This window comes from Nelusetta ayraudi, unplaced genomic scaffold (assembly GCF_046127955.1).
Source record: "Nelusetta ayraudi isolate G7.1 ecotype Tasmania unplaced genomic scaffold, CSIRO-AGI_Nayr_v1 ptg000011l, whole genome shotgun sequence".
Taxonomy (NCBI): Eukaryota; Metazoa; Chordata; class Actinopteri; order Tetraodontiformes; family Monacanthidae; genus Nelusetta; species Nelusetta ayraudi.
Genome location: NW_027466061.1, coordinates 10,196,908 through 10,219,096, shown reverse-complemented (window position 1 = coordinate 10,219,096; position 22,189 = coordinate 10,196,908). Strand labels below are relative to the sequence as shown.

Genomic DNA, 22,189 nt, shown 5'->3' with positions numbered 1-22,189 from the left:
AAAAGAAAAAGGCGTTTATGTAACATGAAGAATAGAGATCATCACTATTAACTTCTTCACTTATAACAATAACAATGGTAAACCTTTCCTCCCCCGCATTCCGCCCTGCTTGTGAAAGAAAAACTGAGAAATAGTCCAAAATATTTTGTAAATTTTATTTATGGAACTAAGAAATGTCACGAAAAGAGGATTTAAAAAAGGACTTTTCTACGTCTACGACTCCCCCACCCCACACACTGTACCCTCGCCACTGTTTCGTCACAAATTAAATATCATGTGATTCCCACTTCTCCTGCCTTTTCTCCTTTTCTTTCCTTGCTCGACCAGCCAACAGAGGCTGCTCTCTTCACACAAACCACTCACTCTTCACATCTGCTGCCAGTTGGCCAGACTCTGCATGTAATATTTGCTTCATCATTTGGTGCCTTTCTTTTCCTGAGGACAACTGTTCAAATCGAAACAGAGGAACTTATTTCAATTCACACAATGATAATAGAAGACAGTTTTCAAATTAAGAGTGAATTCAGTTAAAGTTAAATCAAGGTTGCTGCACGGGTTGATCTAGAATCCAACCTATAAAACAACTATTTACACATAACTTTAATTTTATTTGACTTCATGTTCTTTTAAAACATTTTACAAGCAAATTCGAGCATTTGTTATAACAAATGCTAATTAGCTTGTTTCCAACTGAAATAGATAGAAAAATTTCCCCAAAAAATTTCTTACAAAATGTGTGTGTGTGTGTATCCTGCAGTGAACTCCACACATAAGAGTCCATTTTTCCCTTCATTACTCACTCTGCCTCTTTGAACACAAAAGTGGCACGCAGCTCTGGAAACCAACCAAACCGGCTTTGTGATGTCATAAAGGGCAGGGATAACTCTCCCAGATTGTTGCCATGTGAGAGGTGCGCCAAAGCATCAGTTTTAGCAGGAGACTGTAAACAGTGGGCTAAATATGAACTTTTCTTGTTTGTTTTTTGTTGCTTTTCTGTTGTTGTTGTTGTTGTTTTAATAGTAAACCAGGTATCCCTGCTTTACTGCAGTCTGGACTGAAAATATCTGGATCTGAAAATACCAAACATGTTTCCGTACAAGTGAGTTATCGAGCAAATATACTAAGCGTTGCACAAAACAGACTCCCTGATGTTGGTTTATTTTGAAATTGTCCCACTGATCCAGGTGATTCAGCCGATTGTGTCACCCTGTGAAGTTCCAAATGAAGGTAAACAAAGCTCAAAGGTCGGCAGTACACAAACATGATTCACATCTGTGCACACAAACACCAACCGGTCTGCGAATTTACGGGAATTGACATCATCACAAGGCCTCTCCGCTGCTCCAGACGGATGACTTCTCAAAGTAAATAAATAAATAAATTGCTTCCCTTGCCTTCAGATATAAATGTCTTTCATTATAAACAGAAGCTGCGTATCATATCAGCATGACAGCAAACAAGAAAACAAAACACAGTAAGTCCCTGCTGTACTCTGCGGCGTTGCGTATTCAGCTCCAGGCCTGAGTGGCAGCGCTGAGTCCATATCCTGGCGAGTATTGATCAGCCGCTGTTTGCAGAGTGAGCTGAGCCGTGTCACAGAGTTGTCCCCAGTCAGACCCAACACAGCGCTAGCATGCTCGCCTGCATGGGGACACGAGTGATTGTGCACAGTGTGCACAGCCGCCTGCTGCACCTGTCTTTGAACCTCCTGCTGCTGTGGTAAGAGGGCTGTTTTTTTATGTTTGTTACTTTTTTTTAAGTCATAATTGCATGCAGACCCCTGCATCCTTGAGTGCCGGAGGAAGCAGGTATAGAAAATGGCTGGATGTTGATGTGACAGTGAACAATGTCGTTCTACTCATGTCAAATCTCTACAAACAACTAGCAGCTCTATGCTACAGACCACCCACTGTGTGTTCATGGTTTTAATTCCATCCTCATCATCATCATCTCCTCATCACAGCGCTGTGGGCAACACAGCAGCCAGCGATGAGGAGGAGCCCTCAGTCCGACAGGCTCGGGCAGCAGGTCAGCAGGCGCTCGCCCACCCAGTGGACTGCGTTCTGTCCGAATGGAGCGCCTGGTCACGCTGTGACACCTGTCAGAAAAAGAGAGTGAGTGTGCTGGCAACGGTCGGGGGAAAGGTCTCGTCGTCCACATGCCAATGTGTTTTTACCCACTCTGGTGCCCAGATTGCTCGTTATTATGAGTAGTAAATATTTTCCTGCAACTTGAAACTTCCGTCCAAAGGCTAAACAAGAACAACTGCCGCATTCCTGGCAAATGCAGCACAATAACAGCACAGTCAACTGCTGCAGTGGGTTCAATTAGCATGAACACTGCAGTTCAGTAGGTGTTTGGTGATTATAATGGCTGCAGCCACAAGTGAACTTTATTGGATTGATGTCACCAGTTTGCTGCAATTGCAATTCATGACTAAAAACTGTTGACAAAGATATGCTAATTTAAATGTATTTAGTTTCTGACTTTAGTTTTTTGAAGTCTTTGTTTATCTTCATAATGATGAACAATGTGATGATAAACATCTTAGTCTTTGAGTGAGGATCATGCATCTCAAAAATCATTCCACAAAACATTAATTTATTACTGTACTGGGGGACGGTCTGAATCCTGTGGACCACCAGCCATTTTGCCTTCTTTTTAAATCTCTGGCTTAAGCTAAGTTAGCTTTAGGCCATAGCATCATCCTTCAACAGTCTTTTCACTACACTTGAATGCCTGATTTACCTAAAATGTTGATTTGATTTTCAAATAACACCTTTTCACTTGACTTTTACTGAAAATAAAAATTGAAACAAGAACACTTTCCTCAGCAAAAGGCAGTTTTTATGTTAAGCTAACAAGGGTCTCTCCAGACATAAGTGCAGTGCTTTATCACATCCACTTTCCAAGACGGGGGATTAATAACCTTGACATGACAAAGTGGAAACAGCCCTCTAATGGGATTATGGCTCTTATAGTCCCCTCAGGCGACTCCTCCACCACATTTATTGAGCGGTGCCGTCTCTCCTCTGTGACTTCACTCTCTGACCGTCTTGTGTCTTTCTCACCCGTCTGGAAAAAAAACAAAAAAAAAAAACAGTATCGCTACGCTAAACTGGAGCAGCCAGCTCAGTTCGGGGGCCAGCAATGCAATTTCGTTGGCAGAGAGGAGGAGGAGTGCACCATCTCAAGCCGCTACACCTGTGACAACGTCCCACTGTGCCAGGGCTTCCTCTGCACCCACACAGGTATCTGAGGGAGGCAGTCACTCGTTCCGGATGATTCTGTGATTCACAACCACGATGCGTCAGGCGTGTTGGGATGCTTACATATTTAAGTCAGCAGAAGTAATGGCTTAATAATCATCAATGACGGTTGACAGACAGCTGAGATTTCAAATACTTTCAATGGTTTAGTCATTTAAAAATGATCTTGATATTATGCTTTTTCAGCATGAGGGTATTCCTCTGTTTGTCCTGTCTGAGCTTCTGTAGGAACATGGCAGCCCTCATGAAAGCAAAACTGTGTGTATAAATGGTTCATTTACAACCCACCCCATTGACAACTCCACGCAATAAGCAGCCATTTTGTGCCCTTGTTTAACTGTACTGAACTGTATCTGTGAGCCTGCACTTCACCAAAAAAACCTGTAAAGTGATTCCAGTTTCATTTAAGTTAAAAAACCAGGCCGTCCACCATTCTTCCTCTTTCCAACCAGGTCGCTGCATTCATAGAACTCTGCAGTGCAGCGGGGAGGACGACTGCGGCGACATGTCAGACGAGGTCGGCTGCAGGAGGACTTCGCCGCCCTGCAGGGAGGAGGCTGAGGAGTACTGGGGAATCGAGAACCTGGCCAAAGGGTGAGCAGTGGCATTTGCATTCCTCTGGAGCCTGAGATGCTTCAGAGGATTTGTTAACATGCTGGCCTGCCTGTTGAGTCACCCTGCTGCTGCTGCTCTTTCAGGATCAACGTCTTGAACAGCAACCTGGAGGGAGTAGTGCTGGACAACAGATACTACGGAGGCAGCTGTCTGCCTACCTACATCCAGGATGTCCGCTTTCGGAAGCCACACAACCTGCAGCAGTACACCCTGCAGGTGACACTGAGCATGGATTTAAAAACAAGAAGTTTTATTCTTTTACTCTTGTGTTTGTATGGTTCAATAGTAGGAGATCAGCTGTCCCTCCTGAAGAGCAAATTTATCCATAACCTTTAAAACTTTCCATCTGGTCAGTAACAACAACCTTGTGAAACTCCAAAGTTTAAATGAAGATCTGCTTTACTTCACATTGCAGACAAAGAGCTCCTTTGATTTCGTGTTGCAGTCCTTTGAGTCCTACTCCGACTACATTGACTACACCTTGAAGGAGCGCACCAGCAGAACAACCATTTCCTTTGGCTTTGCCATTCCAGGCGTGGCAGAGTTTGGTTTCAACTTCGATGATTCCAGATATAGCAAGTCAGTCAAAAAGATTCGCCGCGCTTCTGGCACGGTGAGATTCTTTTTTTTCTTTATGTTTTTCCCTCATGGCATTTAAATGCTCTCATAATCTTTAGGATGAAGATTGCAGTGGCCATTTGTCAATACATCTTATTAATGCATAATCTTGAGCTGGGAAGTGCAAAAATTAACAGCACTTTTAAGTCATTCTCACGTGAGGAGACAGAACAGGAGCCATGTCACCACTCGCGCAGCTCATACTCATATGCTGCCTTGAATGTTGTGCTTTTTACAAATGACGTCTTTAGTGCCGATCATGAGTTTTGTACGATTGATTGTTTTTATTATGGGAGTCCTCACATCTGTTCTACGGAACTGTTAATGGTTGGATTATGTATTTGCTTGCAGTCCAAAAGTAAAAAAAAAAAAAAAGAAAAGAAAAAAAAAACCTTTTCGACGAAATCACTTTGCTCTTTGCAATCTCTCGCGCTAAAATCGCAAAAACTTTTGTGGGCGAAACGGTGAAAATCCTCTTCCTGTTGCATCCTGATCAGACGAACAGCTTCGTCAGGGCCAAATCAGAGTTGGAGTTGGCCCAGTACATGCTGAAGTCCGACGGTTTGATGCTTCACCCAGAGTTCCTGCAGCGCCTGCGCGCCCTGCCGCAGGCCTACGTGTACGGGGAGTACCGGCAGATCTACAGGGACTATGGCACCCACTATATCACGGAGGCAGTGCTGGGAGGACAATATGATTACACCATCATCCTGAACAAGGAGCGTCTGGAGAACTCTGGTACCAGGACGGACAGCCCTGTCGACCTCTTTACAACTTCATAGTTTTACCAATAAAGAAAAATTTAAAGAGGATAAAAACCAAGGGGTTTGGAATTAGACACTGAAACAATCCATTCATATGCAATTAAAAAAAATCCACCTGACAGGGGTTTTGTTTTTTTTCTAGCTTATAGCTTGGAAGACTACAAGCGCTGTACGCAGGCAGGCCTGAAGATCGGGGCCAACATACAAGGCGTTTACGTGTCAGCAGGCTTTGAAGGTGGATCCTGCAATGGCCTGCTGAATGAGTTAGGAGGTGAGCTTTCACTCATTTGAATTGGAGGGCCTGGGAGGATGGAATGGGATGGGAGGGAGTGATGGCGGTGGCTGAGGCGGAAGGTGTGAAGCCAGTCTGTCTTTCCGCAGAGAAAACAGTGAGCGGCAGCATGGTGGAGGACTTTTTCGCCGTGGTGAAGGGCGGCAGCAGTGAATCCGTCACTGCTCTGGTGGCTAAAAAGCTTCCCACCCCTGAGCTGATGAACCTGTGGGGTGACGCCGTGAGTTTCAACCCCGACTTCATCCGCACCACGGTGAGTCCGCTCGTGTTTTGTCGCACGTCTGTCTTCTCGTGTGTCACACTTTCATTCACATTCACTGTCTTGCGCTGTCTTTCCTGCACTCCCAGCTGGGGGAATTACTGTTTTTTGGAAAGAACATTTACGAAAGGGTTTGTCACAGTGCCACCAGGATTGGCACACTGGCAGGGAGGCAAAGTGCAGCGGCAGCATTGATCAAGTTCAACAACAAACAGTATAATTTGCCCAACAACACTAGCCTGCCAACAAAAATAGGCTACTTGTCAAGTTATAGACTTCCCACTATCCAGTTGGCTCTGTCCCCAAACAGTTCCCAGCAGAACACAAATTGGACAAATGGAAAAATAAAAGATAGGAAAACTACATCTCCTGTTTTTCTGTTTTTTGTTTTTTGTTTTTTTTTTATTGTGAAAAGTATTTCTCACCAGACAAAGCCCATCTATGAGCTGGTGACCTCCAGAGACTTCACCCACGACGGGACCCTGAAGCGGAATTTGAAGCGAGCCCTGTCCGAGTACCTGGAGGAGGCCAATTCATGTCGGTGTGCTCCCTGTCACAACAACGGAGTGGCTGTTCTAAGAGGTAACACACTGGCGTGCGGGGCCAATCGTTGGGAAGAATGTTGCTGATGCGGTTCACTGTCTGTTTGCCTCTGGTCTGTTTTGTTACTAAACTCGAGGAAACAGTTTAATGCTAATGATCATTACGAGTAATGTCACACCACTGCCAGATCATTTCACTCACCATTGATTAATTGATTGATCGATTGATTGATTGAATTTTAAAATGGGACACATTGTATTATTGAACATTAACATGTAAACACGAGAGAGATTATAGCCATACAGCCACACATAAAACTGCAAAATTGCAAATAACATCATTCTATGACTGTATAAAAACACACAATAAAAAAAAACATGCATGCAACAACACATATTTCACGTAAACAGAAGGGGCACCAAGTCCCTTTAACACTGTCGCACATATCCCATTATCACTATTTCACATAACTCCGCTGATGCAAATGAGATCACTCAATAATGTTTTCACATTCAAATAAATAGCGAGGATGATTTTCTTGGTGGGAAAAACACTACTAAAGTGACAGTGACTTCATTTGAGTTGAATCTTACGGAGAGAAGGTTCATCCGCTCATCCAGTCTCTCCCTCCAGGCACCAGGTGTGACTGCGTGTGTCCTATCGGCTACAGTGGGCGGGCCTGCGAGGTGACTCAGAGGCGCAAAGGTTCGCACTCACCATCCATCCACACCACTGCACACGCCTCATGACGTCATCTCCCTTGAATTTTTGGGGAATCTGAAAGGTCAGACACATTGCCATAAATGACCTAATGTGCGGCTCTGCCCAGCAGCCATCGCCATTGACGGCAGCTGGAGCTGCTGGGCCACGTGGTCCTCCTGCAGTGGCAGGAAGAAGACCAGGACACGACAGTGCAACAACCCGCTGCCCAGCAACGGAGGCATGGAGTGCAGGGGGCTGCAGCAGGAGTCTACAGACTGCTTTTGAATGTCAAAATAAAAGAAAAGACATGTAAGGATTCCCATGCAATAATCTGTCTGTAGTGTGTTTGTCTTTTGTTGTTTGCACTGACACCATTGAAATAAAAAACACTAAAATTTGAGGTGGGATTGTCTTTTTCCAATCATTTGATCATCCATCTATTTTCCATCATCGCTTCTCCTGCACTCAAGGTCACCAGGGGTGCTGGAGCCAATTTAATATATCCACAGGCAAACGTGGGGTTACACCCAAGCCGCAACTTTATCACAGGACCACATAGAGAGATAACCATTGGCACTCGTACTCGCACTCACTCCTGCAGCCAATCTAGAGCTCAGTTTTTGGATGGTGGGAAGAAACTGGAGAACCTGAGAAAAACCCACACAGACCCAGGAAGAACATGCAAACTCCACAGCAAAAGGCCCCAGGCCTGGGCTCACCCTCGCAACCTCACTGATTACTCGCTAGTGGATAATCAGTCCTGCCAACCCAAAAGAAGTTCATTAGGCTCCTATGTAGCAGACAAAAAAAAAACACTCACACTCAAGCACACAATTCAGAGGCTTATGTTTTATTCATACTTCAAGAGCGAGTATGTCACACAGTCATCCACACTGATATTTTTATTTCAGAAAAGGGATTTGTGTGAACTATTCTTGGGTGTAAACGCTCCTTGTAAAGAGCGTTTACAGCATTAGCAGTGGAGAGTTTGAGAGGAGGAGCCAAGGCAGGGTCCTCCCCCATCGGGTGCAGGATTGTTGCAGGATCTGGAGCGGGTCTTTCTCCCAGACAAACAAGATGACCACGCCCCCCAGCAGGACCACGATCCGTCTGTCCTGGTGTCTGCGAGGAAAATGTACGGATGCATTGAGTTAATAATAATGATTATAGATCATTTATTTATCCCAGTAGGAAAGTTGTTGTATCCAGCAGCTCAAATAAAACACATTAAAAACATCATCACGTGTAAGCACATAAAACAGGTCAAATTAATTAATTAATAAGTGCAATTGTGCATGTGTGTGCACATGTAGCTCTTTCTTATTTAGTCAATCGTGCCCTCCGATCACATGACCACTTTTATAATAGAAATAAAGGTCAAAGGCAGATATTTCAGACAGTTTCAGATCAAGGGGAGAGAGACACAAAAACTTCCCGTGAGAAATAGAAGCCAGAAAGTAATGTTTCAGTTTCACTGGAGTTAGACTTAGTGAAAAATTTGTTTTGTTTATGATAATTTGCTGATACAGAATATCTGACAAAAAAAACTCAAAATGGGTGGCTTGGAAGCATTGAAAATAATTCCTGTATTTGATGAAATGACGCGCTCTCACCACTCCTGAGAGTCTCTTCGCAGGCCTCTCCGCGGTAGCCCTCCTTACAGAGGCATCTACAGGAGGTGCCACTGAAGAAGGGGATCCCATTGTGTCTGCAGGGGGCGCAGCGGCAGGGGTCAAACTGCTGCATATACTCATCCCAGGCCCTCTGCAGATTGGCCAGTCTGGGACCAGCATGTCCGACGGCTGTGCTGAAGCGCACTAGCTCGTAAATTGGCATGGTCTGCAACGTCATCAGAGGGAAAAGTCAGCTGGTAGATAAACGATGAACGACACAATGTGGCAGATTCTTCCTGCGTTTCACCTCGTACTCGATGAGTGTCGGGTTGTATTTAAGGGAGGCTCCCCAGCGCCTGTAGGTGTCAGGATTTCTGATAGCCGCCAAGCCGGTGCTGCTCTCCACAACTCCCCCTTTCACCAGAGTATGGATGTCCTCAATCATAACCGAACTGGAGTCGGCATCTGCGTTTCAAAAGAAGACATAGATCCATCCGTTTTCAATACCCACTCAGTCACGGGGGTCTGCTGGAGCCTATCCCAGCTGTCATAGGGCAAAGACAGGGTGACAAACAGACAAGTCGCCAGTTCATCGCAGGGCCACATAGAGACAAACAACCATTCACACTCACAAACACACCTAGGGACAGTTTAGAATTTCCAATTGACCTCACATGCATGTTTTTGGACCTTGGGAGGAAGCCGGAGAACCTGGAGAGAACCCACGCAGTCACAGGAGAAACATGCAAACTCCACACAGAAAGGTCCCAGGCTCGGAATCAAACCCATGGCCTTCTTTCTGTGAGGCAGCAGCGACAACCACTGCGCCACCGTGTCACCAAATAAAACAATCACACCTTAAATATGTATGTATGTGTATCAATTCTTGTAATTCTCTCTATTTCTCTATGTGATGCCTCATTTCCCGTCCATGATGTAGTCTATTGATTTGACTGGACTAGAGAAATCTATTGATGTTTTATCGTTGTTCGTGCTGTTTGACCGGTGGGACTTGCGCCATTCTGCTGATATTGCACCATTCTGCTTTTTTCCTCAGCAGAACTAAATCTTTCCTTTTTTGTTTCTATTCTTACAAATTTGAAAGCTGCATTTTTCCCCACACAACTTTTATGCATTCTATTAAATTAAACGAAACATATAAAGCTGTATGGGACTGCATATAGATTTGATGACTTACTGCGATTCAATGATCCATCCTTTGTGCAACCGTTTCCGCCAACATGGAAACCCGCTGTTACCTCATTGCTGACAGGATAGTTTAGACCAATAGAGGCACCAAAGCATCGGCCAGCTTCTTCACCTCTAATGTCTGTCAGGGAAATAATCAAATATAATTCACAATTCACCTGCAAGTAGATATTAGCAAGTTTTAGTCAACAGTACTTGAATTAGCCATGGATGTTTTGTTGAGAACCAGCACATATTCCAGGGTCCCGCCCATAGTTCCCTCTGTGACATAGTGGGTGCCAAAAGTGTTAATGAAGCTGGAGTACATCCCAAAGTCGTACTCCTCAGGGAGATCCATGAGCGTGACATAGAAATCCTCATGAAGCATCATTTTATCAGTTCTAATTTTGAAGTGAGCTGTCTGCACTTTGGACCAAAGGCGAACAAACCCAAGGTTCTGTGGACAGAAAAAAAGGCAGCTTTTTGAAGCATTCATGTATTAATCCTTGTGTCAGAGGCGCAAATGACAATTTCACAACATGAGAGTGGGTGAACTTGTGGATCAACACAACTAACCTCGTCCGAATGCTTTGTGATGTTCTGGAGAAACTCATTCTCACGACTTGCTTTGAGTCCCGCTTCCACATAAAAGACCCCAACTGTCACCCCTGCATTGGATGAGCTTGACTCTTTCCTCGCATTCAGGAGGTCCATAACGTTATCATAGTACTCATGAGAGCCTTGAGACGTGGCTTCCGCCTGTGACGGGTCAAAGATTATGTCAAAAACATGCCTGTCCCGACGGTAAGTCATACAAGGCAGTAGCGAGCCGCACCATAAATTGGTAGGTGTGGTAGTTGTAGGGTTTCCTGTAGTTTTTTTCATCGTCTCGGTACTGTAGGCTCTCACAGAATGCTTCGTAGGTGAACTTTCTCCATTCCCCATTGTAGACATATTCACACAGTCCTCCGAAGTACGCTGGGTCCAGCACACGATCAACAAACTCTCCAGTTAGGGCGTTGTAGCTACGCAGAGAACGTTTCACATTTGTCATTAAACATTATCAGACATGGACCAAGTAAAACAATGTGACCTGTCGTTGGACCTCCCAGATATATGTGGAAGTTCTGACAAAGATTCAGCTTTGGCAGGAGGCTGTTAACACAGGGATAATGGGATGGGTTTGTTTGTGGGGGATCACAGGTGTCTGTGATCCCCCACCTGAAAATTAATTGTGCAAAGCTGTCCCAATGCATGAAAAGGCTCTAAAAAATTTTGTAAAATTGTAGGGTATTCACCCTTGAACGCCATGAGTCGCACCAGGAATGGACATTAGGGTGGAGCACTTGTCATCCCTCTGATTGACGCTTTGACAGTCGTCTTCATCCGAGAAATCTTCACAGTCTGGCTCTCCGTTGCAGTGAAGGGACTGACTGATGCATCGCCCTGTTAAAATAGTCACAGCTGTTCAAACTTCAGTGTGTTCTTTTTCATGGCTTACAACCGCTGGCCGTCAATGGCACTGGCCTGATTGGCTGCAGGTGAAGCTCTCCCCGCAATAATCGGGCACCATGCACTGTTTGGTTGCTGTTGGACACGCCAGCTTGTCCCACAGTGATTCGTAGCACATGCTCCCACCAAACTGCGATGGCCTCTCCAGGTAGCGGAAACGGAACTAAGAAATCAAAAACAAGATGGGAATCAAACTTTACATCTGTGCACTACACTAGTGCACATTGCCTCCCGTTTAATATGAGACAATCAAAGTCTATGAAATGATACCAGGTAAGGTATTAAAAATGATACTGTAAATCTCTTGGAACTGAATAACTTGGTTGAAAGGTACCATACCAGTAAAGTTCATTATCAACATTACTGTAATTTAAGGCAATGTGGTATTACCCATCAGTTGGTTATATTTATCGACAGTCATAAATGTCGGGAACATTCTGAAAATACAGCCATTTTTGTAACCCTCCTGGAGCTCATTTGCTGGTTGCTCAGAGTTCCCTTTGCTCCTATTGATTACTCCATCCATAAAAAATTGATTTGAGTGAAAAAGATTTTACTAAACAATACTTTTAGTACTGTCACAAGGAAGGGTTTAATCATATTTTAATGTGACATACATAAAATACTGTTTAATACACTAAATAAATAACTAAACACACTAAATGCCCTACCTACCTTTTTGTCCGTGCACTCATCACATGGTGTCCAAGAGGACCATCTCCCCAGCTGACAGTTGATTGATGTGGGTCTCTGTACAGCTCTGGTACTCCTTGCCAAACTAACCACACAGAAAACGTTAGAAATAGTCTCTGTTTTTCTTGTAGTACCAACAATGTATGCACGTTGTGATTAAACACCCAAGATCACAATTTTGAGAGTGAGGTTAGAGAAGTAAGGGATACTGCACCTTTTATTTTCTGCTGTCCATGGCCTTCTTGATGAAACAGCAAGGGAGCTAAATCCAACACACAAACATAGTGCGCACAAAATCAGGGGTACATTAATGAATATTCCCATGATGCAGACCAGTGGCTAGCGTTCAACATTAAAATGCATCATCACAAAACGGCTGTTGTGATTCTGCACGGGAAGATTGGCCAATACAGATCTTGACCAACAGCGGTGCAGTGAATGATTAATGGAAAGTAAACACATGCTGTTACAACAGTTTGAAAGTTTTTTTATGTTCAGGGACTGTCTTCCTTAAATTGACAAAAAAAAATGTTTTTTTTCAACACCCTCAACAATTTCAGGAACACCGCAAACTTGACACACATGAATTGTTTGTTGCGAAAATTTGTTATACTTGATAATCTGGATCTTCATTTTTTCCCCCCCTAAGAGTTGAAGAAACAAGCAACAGCGTATGGCTTCCTATTGGTGGAGAAGCAAACATGTCAAAGTCCAGACACAGACATAGAGTAATGTGGAAACATCTACAGAGTCGTTCTTTGGTCTTATTGAAACCTGATAACGCCATTGAGGCCTGATTAACAGCGGATGTTACTGTGACAGAATGTCTTCAGCAGCGACTTGGCTCCCAGTTGCTTCGGCATCTCTTCATCTACAATTTGCTCCAGCAGTGGCCTTCTGCTCTCTTCAGGCTGCCCCAAAGCTTAATGGCTTTTCAAGAGCTGTCAGACAAATTCATTGAAGTTGGAATAAAATCGTTAGAGCTTTTTATGGAGTGGTTGAGGTTTGGTACAGTCATTAAACTTGACTGTTTCACAGACTGTTTTTCAAATGATGATGAGGAAATAAAACTTTTCTCCAATCACAGATCTTTTTGCGACAATGCCATATTGTTTTTAAGATGTCAGGTTGTCAGACATAATTTTAGCGATTTTGATTTAACTTTAATCTAACAATGGTTTGGATGCCTTTTTTTGGGGGGGGGGGGGTCGTCAACATGGGGGCGAGAATCGCGCCACAGGAGCTGTCAATCAAAGACGAGTGAGTCACGTGTGCGTCCGCTGGGTCACGTGCACGCCGCAGCGCGGCGGCGTTTTCAAATGGTGCAGCACCGCGGCGGTGCGGGCATGTCGGGCTGGTGTCGCTGCGCTTTCCGGCGTCCGTCCAGTTGGCCTCCGCGTTGGTGTCGGCGCCTTCCGAACGTTTCAACCTCCGTTGTGATGATCAAGCACACCCGCCATGGAAGAAGTAACTCGGTCACGTTCATATTAGCTTCGTTTGTTTGTCATTAGCTTAACGTCAGGGTCGCTCGGGCCAACCACGGCGGCTGCGCCAGCTACCCTCGTCATTGATAATTTGACTGGGAGTTCTCGTTGTACATGCTTTTAATAATATTATGTATTTGTTGTCAGTTAACCTTTGCATTTTAAAATGATAATGAACGTTTTCAGAAGTGTCGTCCTCCAGCATTTGTATTATTATTATTATTATTATTATTATTATTATTATTATTATTATTATTATTATTATCTATCAGGGATCAAAAAGGTCAGAGCCTGAGTATCACTAGAAGGAAATGAGGAGTTTGAAAGACTATTTCTAATAAGTAGATCAACACATTGATTGTGTTGTTGTATTTATTAACGTAAAATATTTCTAAGAAAGAGAAACTAAGTTACGGTCTGACCAATAATGATGCACAATTTCTTTTTTTGTCCTATGAGGGATCAATCAACTTCAAAGCCCTGAGGGCCAAGTTTCAGGAAGAGGCCCTTCTTGCGCAGGCCAAAACTGGGAGGCCAGCTGTCGCCGAGAAACCCAAACACCTCACTCCCTCTGGAGGTCACTGCAGCTCTGTGGTGAGCAGTATTAACATCGCCGTGGTAAACAAGACAGCCGTGGTTCCCCGGGTCATCTTCCGAGATGGGCTGCGGGCATCTGGGGGCAAGCGGCCAATTTCCTTTCCACCGCAGCCCCAGCGAACCTCCCCCACATGCCACCGCCGTCATGAGAACTGCACAGCCAGGCAGTCCCTCGTAGACAGACACATGCCTCTGGTGCTTCCTGTTCCGCCTGTTAAAGAGCAGAGAGCTGAGCTTCCCCTCAGAAAGGAGCACAAACCGGAGCCGGAGCCAGGGAGTGAAGCAGTGCCACAAACTAAAGTCAAGAAGAAAGGATTGCTGCTTCCTTTCAAGTCATCAAAAGCAACAAAAGGCAGTGCAGAGAATGGAGACGATCCAACGTATGTTGATTTGACCATCAGACCTTCCAGCGCCCCCGCTGATTTACCCTCTGGGGAAACGCAAAGTACAGAGGATGGGGCGTCTCTTCAGAGTGACCAGTCCGCAGGCGAGGTAGCCCTCGCCAGCCCAGAGTTCTCAATCACCTCTCCTCCCACTCACTCGGACAACAAGATTATGAGCACCTTAGAGAGGGCCAAGAAAAAGTTTTCATACAAGCACATGCTGATTTCTGCCAAACCTAAGGGCTTGCGTTCTCCAGACTACGCCTCGAGGGACAAGATTTTTCTTTCACCGCCAAAGAATATTGACAGTGAACCTAAGGCACCTACACCCTCACCAGTAGGTCTTCCACACCTGGCCTGCATTTCAGCCCGGCCTTTCTTCAAAGCAGACAGCTCTGCAACCAGTAAGTTCAATTCCACATCAGATATTGGACATTGAGGAATTGTTTGTTGATATTAAAATTATATTCAGCCTCAATCTGCAAAGCATGAATATTGTAATTAAACAAAAGTCTACAAATAATACAAAAAAATGTTGCTCTGTTTCCCACTCTTGCTTTAGAAGATTAAGTCATACAAACTAGCACAACAAGCAAAAGATGACTTCAAACAAAAGTGACCACAAAAAAACTGACATTTTCTGAATGCATGTGGAAATTATTATGTTTACTTTACTACAGCAGTTCACATTGGAAGGAATTGTCAGCGATCTAAAAATCCAGCCAATAATTATTAATATGATAACATAAATAGCCTGGACGACCCTGTCTTTCTGTTTATTTTCGTTGTCTAGAATCAGCATTGGAAAAACACTTTGGAAAGGGGAAAGGTAAACGCATTCCCTCCAAGGCAGCGGCTCATCCTCATGCACCCTCTGTTCCTCCAAAGAAGCCTCTACCTGAATCCACATGGATGAGACCAGCTCCCTCAAAGCCCCCCAGACCTCCTGCGGTCGACCTCAGCTGTTACCACCTGGCATCTGTCAATGGTTTGTAAAGTTAGTCCCTAAGTTTTTGCTGCAGTTTCCATTAGATTTCGTTGTGGTGGTGCTGGTCACACATCAAATGCCAACTGATACATTCATTACTTTGAATCATAGGGGGTTCGCCACCAAACAGCCAAACGCCAAGTGAAGAGCCTGAGTCTGAGCAGACATCACCTGTGCTCGACGCTCCAGCGTTTCCAGACTTTGATAATCCAGAGTTGGAAACAGAAGCCGTTGACCTTGCTACACTGAACCTGGAGGCCCTGGACTTGGTCAGCAGTGAACTTCCTGCACCAGGTGGCTGTGGAGTGGCAGGCTTTGAGGATCCACTGCCTGCCCTGCCTTTGTGTGATCCTGGGGAGCCCCTTATGAATACCACCATACAAGATCTGAACCTTGAGAACCCAGTATCCCTTGAGCTAGTGGGCTTTTCTGAACCAATAAATATTTCAGAGTTCCCACCGCCACCTGCAGCAGAACAGTGGTTCCAGAGTGAGGAGGTGAGCTTGGACCCCCAGACGAACCCTCAAGCTGACGAGGCTGATCTGGGAACCCTTTTTCACTCCTCCGTGCAGGAAATGGACAGCAGTAACCATGTATCATTGGATGATGGGGCTCAGACACATTCAAGGCAAATATTGTTGCACCTGTAGTAATACTGCATCATCTATTGATTTACTTACGTACGCACTCAATTTTATCTAGTTCGTTAATGCAATCTGTTGTTCTTGCCATCCAGTTTGCACCAGCAGGACAGTTACTACGAGGCCTGTGATAATGTGTACGAGGATGTTGAAAACCTCAACAAAATGATTCCAAGCCAGAACTCCCGAAAACGTAAAGGTGGACTGAAAAGTAAGGGAGATTTTTTTTCTGTTGGCTTTTGCATGTCATGTGCGAGGAATTTGTTTTCTTGTCGAGCAAACTCCTTTTTTTCCCCTTTCTTTTTCCAGACCCGTACGCTGACAGCCACGATAGCCACCCAACAGTAAGGCATTTTTCTTAAAATTTAAGAAAAATCTAAATGAATAAATTAATATAAGATACTGCAGTTAAGCAGTGTTTGAATGGTCATATATACGTTGACACATTGTTTTGCTTTGCTTTGTTGAGAAATAATAAACTGCATATTTAAACTGTTGTCTTTAAAGAAGGAGGAGGGGGGTCATAGGTGGCATCGGAATCCATGGTACGTAACTGAGTTCTGTATTTTATCAGAGGCTTTGGCCAAATGCGAAGACGGTGATATGTTTTTTTTTTCCTCTTGTTAACCCATTACCTCCACAATTAAAATGCAGGAGCAGTGCAGCAGGAGAATATGCTCACCCAGTGCATATCCACGTCCTCGGGTATTTCACACACCTCCCCTCTTTCACTCTGTTTGTCAAAATGTATTCTGTTTCTTTTTATTCCTCAAAAGTCATAAACTGCTTTCTTCCCAGTAGTCACTGTTTTTTTTTTTTTTTTTTTTTTATTAGTAAAGACAGGCAAAGTCCCAACACTGCAGAATATAAGGAGCAGAAGAAAAGGGAGAAGCAGCGTCTGGAGAGGGAGAAAAAAGAGCAAAAAGAAAGGGAAAGGAAGGACAATGAAATGAGAAAGAAGTTTAAGGTATGTTCTTCAAAGTCACCCTTGTTCAATGTATTTCTTTCGGTGGAGATAAATTATTGATCTCTTTCGATGAAAAGTAACTTCAATTTCTTTACTCTGCTTTGTTGGGAGCAATTGACTTGTTTAAAGGTCCTGCATTATGCATCGCTCAGCTTTCTTATGTTTGTTCTGTCTCCATCCCCCGAAGTGAGAAAAAGTCCAACTTTTATTTACTTTTCTTGCACCACACTTTTCTAAAACATGCATAATTGTGAGGCTGCTCCACTTTAACGTGAATTTGGAATTGTCATAATTTAGTTTCTTAAAAGTACAACAATAAACCTTAAAGTGTGCACAATGCATGTAATCAGTTTCAACAGCCCCACGATGACGGCCAGGATAAAGCAGTTTAAAGTGGCTCAAACGTTGAAATGCCGGTAGTTCCTCATCTTGCTATCATGGCAGTCTTCTCATGGCTGAGGTTTTATACCAGGTGACGGGTGAAGAGGAACCCATGTACCACGCCAAGGTGGTGGTGACCAGGAAGGTTCGCAAGAACGACCTGCCCGTAAAGAGTGGAGACACAGTCGGCATCATTCGCACCGCCAGCTGCCCCAAAGGCAAATGGTTGGCCCGAGACGGCAACAACAAGTGTGAGTTCAGCCGTTAACTTCAGTTTTTACTTGGGTGGCTGTGATAGCGTTTGCAATTTGGACTTCTGTGAGGCTTTATCATGTTTGTATCTTTTGTCCTGGGTACATTTTAGTGCCACTTTATTCATGAACAAACATTGCCCCCTTCAGCCGGGGAATGTAAAGACAGGTTTGCAGTAGGAAAACTGGGGAAAAAAACGTTTTGTTTTGTTTTTTTTACTCAGAAATGCTTCAAATAGTCAAATTTGGATTAACAACACTCTGCACTGCATATTTGCAGACGGTTACATTTCAGTTATGAATGTAGAACTCAACATAAAGGAGATGCTGGAGCTCGGCAAGAAGGCCAAAGCTGTGGGACGAGGGGCCAACGCAGAGGGAGATACCATCAGCATCGGGAGCAGGTAATGTAAATAATCTCTCTGCTATCAGCTAATGTACTTGCAGCACCGCGTCATTGCCGGCAGTTTCTCACACGTTCTCTGTTTTCACAGATCTTCGAGCCACCCTGTGCTAACAAGCAGCTGTAGGTATCGCACCGTGACACATTCACACGTGCTTGGCCGGCTGCGTCGTTACTATTGCAATGTGTTTTTTCAAACGTTACTGTGGTTCGTTGGAGATGGGTCGCACTCGGCTCGTAGGCTTTAATGTACAGACTTGGTGACGGACAGAGAACAGATGCACCGCGGTTGCCAAGCAGCCTGCCCCACACTCACACAAACGCAACGCCTGGGCTGAGTTACCTGGCCTGCTTCACGACTGACGTGTTATTCTGTGATTGTAAAGGAATTCCGTGTACGCCCAGAGGGTTTCTCTCTTGTTTCCGGCCTGCCAAACGCCGACCATTAGCCGGCAACCAAAGCTTCATCCAACCGATTTTGTATCCCCACAGTCACCGATGACAGCGAGGAGTGGGCCTGTGAAGACGAGACCCTGTCGCTGTCCAACGAGAGCCAGTAAGACTGACGCTTTGCCGTGGCACGGCTTCACCCAACGTGTGATTTTTATCTGGCTGTCGGAATGTGTAATTATTTCCTGTCCCCGTGTTTCCATCAAGCAACTTCTCCCGCCAGACGGCCTCAATCCCCGAGACGTGTGAGTACATTTCATGTCCAGCGAGTCCTTTTGAAGTGAAAACATGGGAACACACATTTCTTTCCATCCCTCAGAGCTCTGCCTCAGTGCTCTTTTTCTTCTCCCCAGCATTGACATACTGCAGAGTGTAACCTCCCTTTGATGTGCCCTTCCAACGTTTTCTCCCTGCCGCTCGCCGCTGTCTTACCTCTTTCCCTGCATGTTTTTCCACTATTATCCCTCGCCCTCCTCCCATCCGGCACGTCTTCGCCCTGACAGCGTGTGGACATGTGAGCGCCCAGCACACTCTGAGCGATGCCAACCTGGAGGAGCTACACACACAGTGAGTGTCATGTGTCACAGAGGATTGGCACACTTCACCGGTTGACGTCCTCAGAAATCTGCTTTAAGGTTGTGTGCGTGCGTGTGTGTGTGTGTTTGTGTGTGAGAGAGTGAGAGAGTGAGAGCGAGACGGAGAGGAAGAACTAAATATTGAATGTGGGGGGAAAAAATGTGTGGAGATCTCATTCCTGCTGACATCAGGCTTGAATAACATCACTGGCATAGTGTGGATTACATTCATTTTATAGGTCACAATACCAATTTGTGAACGGGTGTTCACAATACCAACACCCGTATTGTGTGTGTCAGGTTGAGTACTCTGCTCATGCTAAATATTTTTAGGAATATTTTATTTTTATTTAACAACAGCTTCTTGTCTGACTTTTTGAGATCCATGAAGAGTGTTAGAGGTTATATGTGTGTTATTCAGACCAGTCTTTATTAGTTTTTCATGATTTAGGACCAGACATGAGGCCCTGCAGAAGCTTGCAATCTTCTTCCAACACAACCAAGAGGAATTTGGTGACATCTCTGAGAGTGGAGGAGCAACACCTACAAAGTACCGTAGTTTGATTTAAGTGTTATTTTCATTATCCAATGTGAATATACAGCGTTTTAAGTTTTACTTAACAATTGTCAAAGACATGAACTGAATTTTATTATTATTATTTTTTTTTCAATCTATTCTCCCCAATGTAAAGTGCTGATCCTCCAAGTAAGTTCACTCTTTCCATGTCTCTGCTTTCTCATCACTTGTCACTGTCACTGATAACGGTGTGGCTAAGAGGAGGGTGCTCACAAATCTCCATTTAAGACACGGCGGCAGTCCTGACTGTAGCAGCCCGCTCCGAATGGAAAATAGCAAGTGGAGTTGTTTTTTATCTGATACCTGAGACATGGAGACATGTGCAGGACAGGCTGCAGAGACGCCTCAAAGTTATCTTGATGTTATCTGCTCGTCTCTTCCCAGACTTCTTGTGTGCTGTCGAGGAGCCTCCGTATCCGTAAGTGTTGTTGGTTTTCTTTCTAATCGGCAAGTGGAGCCAGACTCTGATCTCTGTTTCTATCCCTACGGATGGAAACGCATAGAAATTGGCTAAAGAAATCACATACAGCATCTTGCAGTCTTCGATGTTCTGTTCAGAGTTGTGATGTCCCTTTTTCGTGTGTGTGTGTGTGTGTGTGTGTGTGTGTGTGTGTGTGTGTGTGTGTGTGTGTGTGTGTGTGTGTGTGTGTGTGTGTGTGTGTGTGTGTGTGTGTGTGTGTGTGTGTGTGTGTGTGTCCCAGTGAGCAAGACATTGATTTCACAGACCTGGAGCTTCTTCCTCCCCCACCACTATACGCTGACACCTTCTAATCACAACACTGCAGAAAACTGGAGATATCCTTGTGCACTCAGGAATTGTACTGTTCATTTTGGCAGGATTTTATATCAATAATATTGTCACAGGACCAAATAGTTGGGAGATTATGAGTCTTTACTGTGTTCTCTCAGGGAGGGAAATCATGGAGTTGCTGATGTAACTATAGATAAGATATGATATCACCTTTTTCTGTTACCTTTCATCACATCTTCACATTTTCTCCTTGACTGTTAATGGGGCACTATTGAGAACCTTGCACGCACTCGAAAGTAAATAATAATGACGGAAAAGTAGAGAGCTTAACTTTAAGGATTTATTTACAAGTGTATTATATGGATTTTTTTGTTTTCTCTGCTACATTGAATAAATGTCTTCCATGGAATTGTGCCTTTTTAAAATACCTTTTTAATCTGGCATTTGAAAAAAAAAAGAAAGGTTTTTTATATGCCCACATTGTGTAAAATAATCCTAAAATATCGACACATAGTGGTACCATCCTAACCTGACACAATGGAATGTTTCCAAAATGAGTTGTTTCTTAGATTTCTTTATGCACCCATGTGAGAAAGAGGCTTAAGAAAATAGTTTAGGAATTGAAGAGAAATCACAAAGAGGGTTTTAGATGAAGTGATGGCCCTTCAAAGTAGACAATTGGGTTGTTTTATTGCCAGTAATGCCAGTGGGCAACAGCTCAAGGCGACACTCGGTGGTGACATCCCTGTGGCGAGCTGTGATGTGCACACTGCGTTTAATTAAACTATGGCTGAAACCAGCCGCAAGTAGAGAAAGGCTTGGAGTGCTTTTTTTTTTTTTTTCTCTTCATTTAATGCGGAAACTGCTTCATTGCAGAATCCATACTATGCTACTCTTCTTGTTCTTCTGTAGTTTTAAAGGTCATCTTGCTGCAGGCACCTCTGACTCTGGCCGCAGCTATAAGCAAGCTAATTGGTTCCTTGGTATGACTGATTGAGCTCAGTCTCATGACACTGTACAGTTTTTGTAAACATGGCTTTAATGAACTGTTTCTAGATGGATGTTAACGTGAAAATTGCATGATGTAAACACGAAACTAAATTGTAGCCTACAACATCTAACAGTCCTTGCATCCATGTGTCATCTTCATTTACACTAGTTTCAATGTATGTGGTTATGCAGCAGCAGCAGTTCCACTGAGATGTTCATCCCACATTTGACAGCCATGATGTCTCATCGAGTCTCTTTGTTCGTAAGACCATGACGACAGCCAATCAGCTTGGACCAAATGTATGTTAAGATGTACGCACAGGATTGCGCTATTGGAGTTTCCAGCAATCCATATCTATTTCAGGAGTCAACACAAACTGCACTCTGTTGCTGCTTGTGACAACTAACACATGTACATTTTTAGCTAATTTGTCATATTAAGTGAGTAACAGAGTTCTCGCCGCATGGCAAAGGTTGTGGCTGCACAAGCTTTGCCCTTTCCCAGAAGTCCCCTCCCCTCCCCACCACCTCCCGCCTCAGCTGAAATTAACTTGTAATGTCGCCACACACACACACACACACACACCAGCCCCATGTTGCAGCTGTGAGGCAGCGAGCCCCCCTCTACACACACACACACACACACACACACACACACACACACACACACACACACACACACA

The 22,189-nt window shown here is 44.3% G+C and overlaps 3 protein-coding genes across 3 annotated transcripts in view; 2 read left to right on the top strand and 1 right to left on the bottom strand.

The window, feature by feature from the left end:
• The window catches only part of c8b (complement component 8, beta polypeptide), a 36,268-nt gene extending 28,806 nt beyond the window's left edge, over positions 1-7,462 (top strand). Inside the window, exons 14-25 of the mRNA XM_076019795.1 lie at positions 1,581-1,719; positions 1,964-2,114; positions 3,104-3,251; positions 3,722-3,863; positions 3,968-4,100; positions 4,300-4,497; positions 5,000-5,240; positions 5,409-5,537; positions 5,648-5,811; positions 6,246-6,399; positions 6,994-7,065; positions 7,193-7,462. Coding sequence (XP_075875910.1) covers positions 1,581-1,719; positions 1,964-2,114; positions 3,104-3,251; positions 3,722-3,863; positions 3,968-4,100; positions 4,300-4,497; positions 5,000-5,240; positions 5,409-5,537; positions 5,648-5,811; positions 6,246-6,399; positions 6,994-7,065; positions 7,193-7,347 — 1,826 coding nt within the window. The 3' untranslated portion in view covers positions 7,348-7,462. The remainder of the gene's footprint in view (positions 1-1,580; positions 1,720-1,963; positions 2,115-3,103; positions 3,252-3,721; positions 3,864-3,967; positions 4,101-4,299; positions 4,498-4,999; positions 5,241-5,408; positions 5,538-5,647; positions 5,812-6,245; positions 6,400-6,993; positions 7,066-7,192) is intronic.
• A 429-nt stretch (positions 7,463-7,891) lies between these two features.
• On the bottom strand, positions 7,892-12,462 carry c8a (complement component 8, alpha polypeptide). Its single transcript, XM_076020744.1, has 11 exons — positions 12,283-12,462; positions 12,051-12,153; positions 11,391-11,538; positions 11,162-11,309; positions 10,699-10,888; positions 10,440-10,622; positions 10,080-10,320; positions 9,874-10,005; positions 8,983-9,140; positions 8,676-8,901; positions 7,892-8,184 (listed from the first exon to the last, which is right to left on the bottom strand). The coding sequence occupies exons 1-11, from the start codon at positions 12,390-12,392 to the stop codon at positions 8,036-8,038; spliced, it is 1,788 nt and encodes a 595-aa protein (XP_075876859.1). The 5' UTR covers positions 12,393-12,462; the 3' UTR covers positions 7,892-8,035.
• An 825-nt stretch (positions 12,463-13,287) lies between these two features.
• On the top strand, positions 13,288-20,925 carry LOC142884280 (uncharacterized). The gene is made up of 19 exons (XM_076019793.1): positions 13,288-13,535; positions 14,012-14,936; positions 15,326-15,520; positions 15,632-16,148; positions 16,257-16,372; positions 16,471-16,494; positions 16,631-16,706; positions 16,816-16,866; positions 16,996-17,128; positions 17,601-17,760; positions 18,041-18,164; positions 18,255-18,286; positions 18,656-18,719; positions 18,821-18,858; positions 19,117-19,180; positions 19,640-19,738; positions 19,881-19,894; positions 20,150-20,183; positions 20,467-20,925. The coding sequence occupies exons 1-19, from the start codon at positions 13,527-13,529 to the stop codon at positions 20,534-20,536; spliced, it is 2,745 nt and encodes a 914-aa protein (XP_075875908.1). The 5' UTR covers positions 13,288-13,526; the 3' UTR covers positions 20,537-20,925.
• Positions 20,926-22,189: the final 1,264 nt, after the last annotated feature.

Bases quoted from the DNA above. Each gene is read 5' to 3' on its own strand.
- c8a (XM_076020744.1), bottom strand. From the start codon at position 12,392: ATGGGAATATTCATTAATGTACCCCTGATTTTGTGCGCACTATGTTTG. The intron at 12,154-12,282 runs GTGCAGTATCCC...CTGTGTGGTTAG, and splicing joins TGGACAGCAGAAAATAAAAG to TTTGGCAAGGAGTACCAGAG. The intron at 11,539-12,050 runs GTAGGTAGGGCA...TTGATTTCTTAG, and splicing joins ATGAGTGCACGGACAAAAAG to TTCCGTTTCCGCTACCTGGA.
- LOC142884280 (XM_076019793.1), top strand. The intron at 17,129-17,600 runs GTATGTTCTTCA...GTTTTATACCAG, and splicing joins AAATGAGAAAGAAGTTTAAG to GTGACGGGTGAAGAGGAACC. The intron at 20,184-20,466 runs GTAAGTGTTGTT...TGTGTGTCCCAG, and splicing joins GTCGAGGAGCCTCCGTATCC to TGAGCAAGACATTGATTTCA.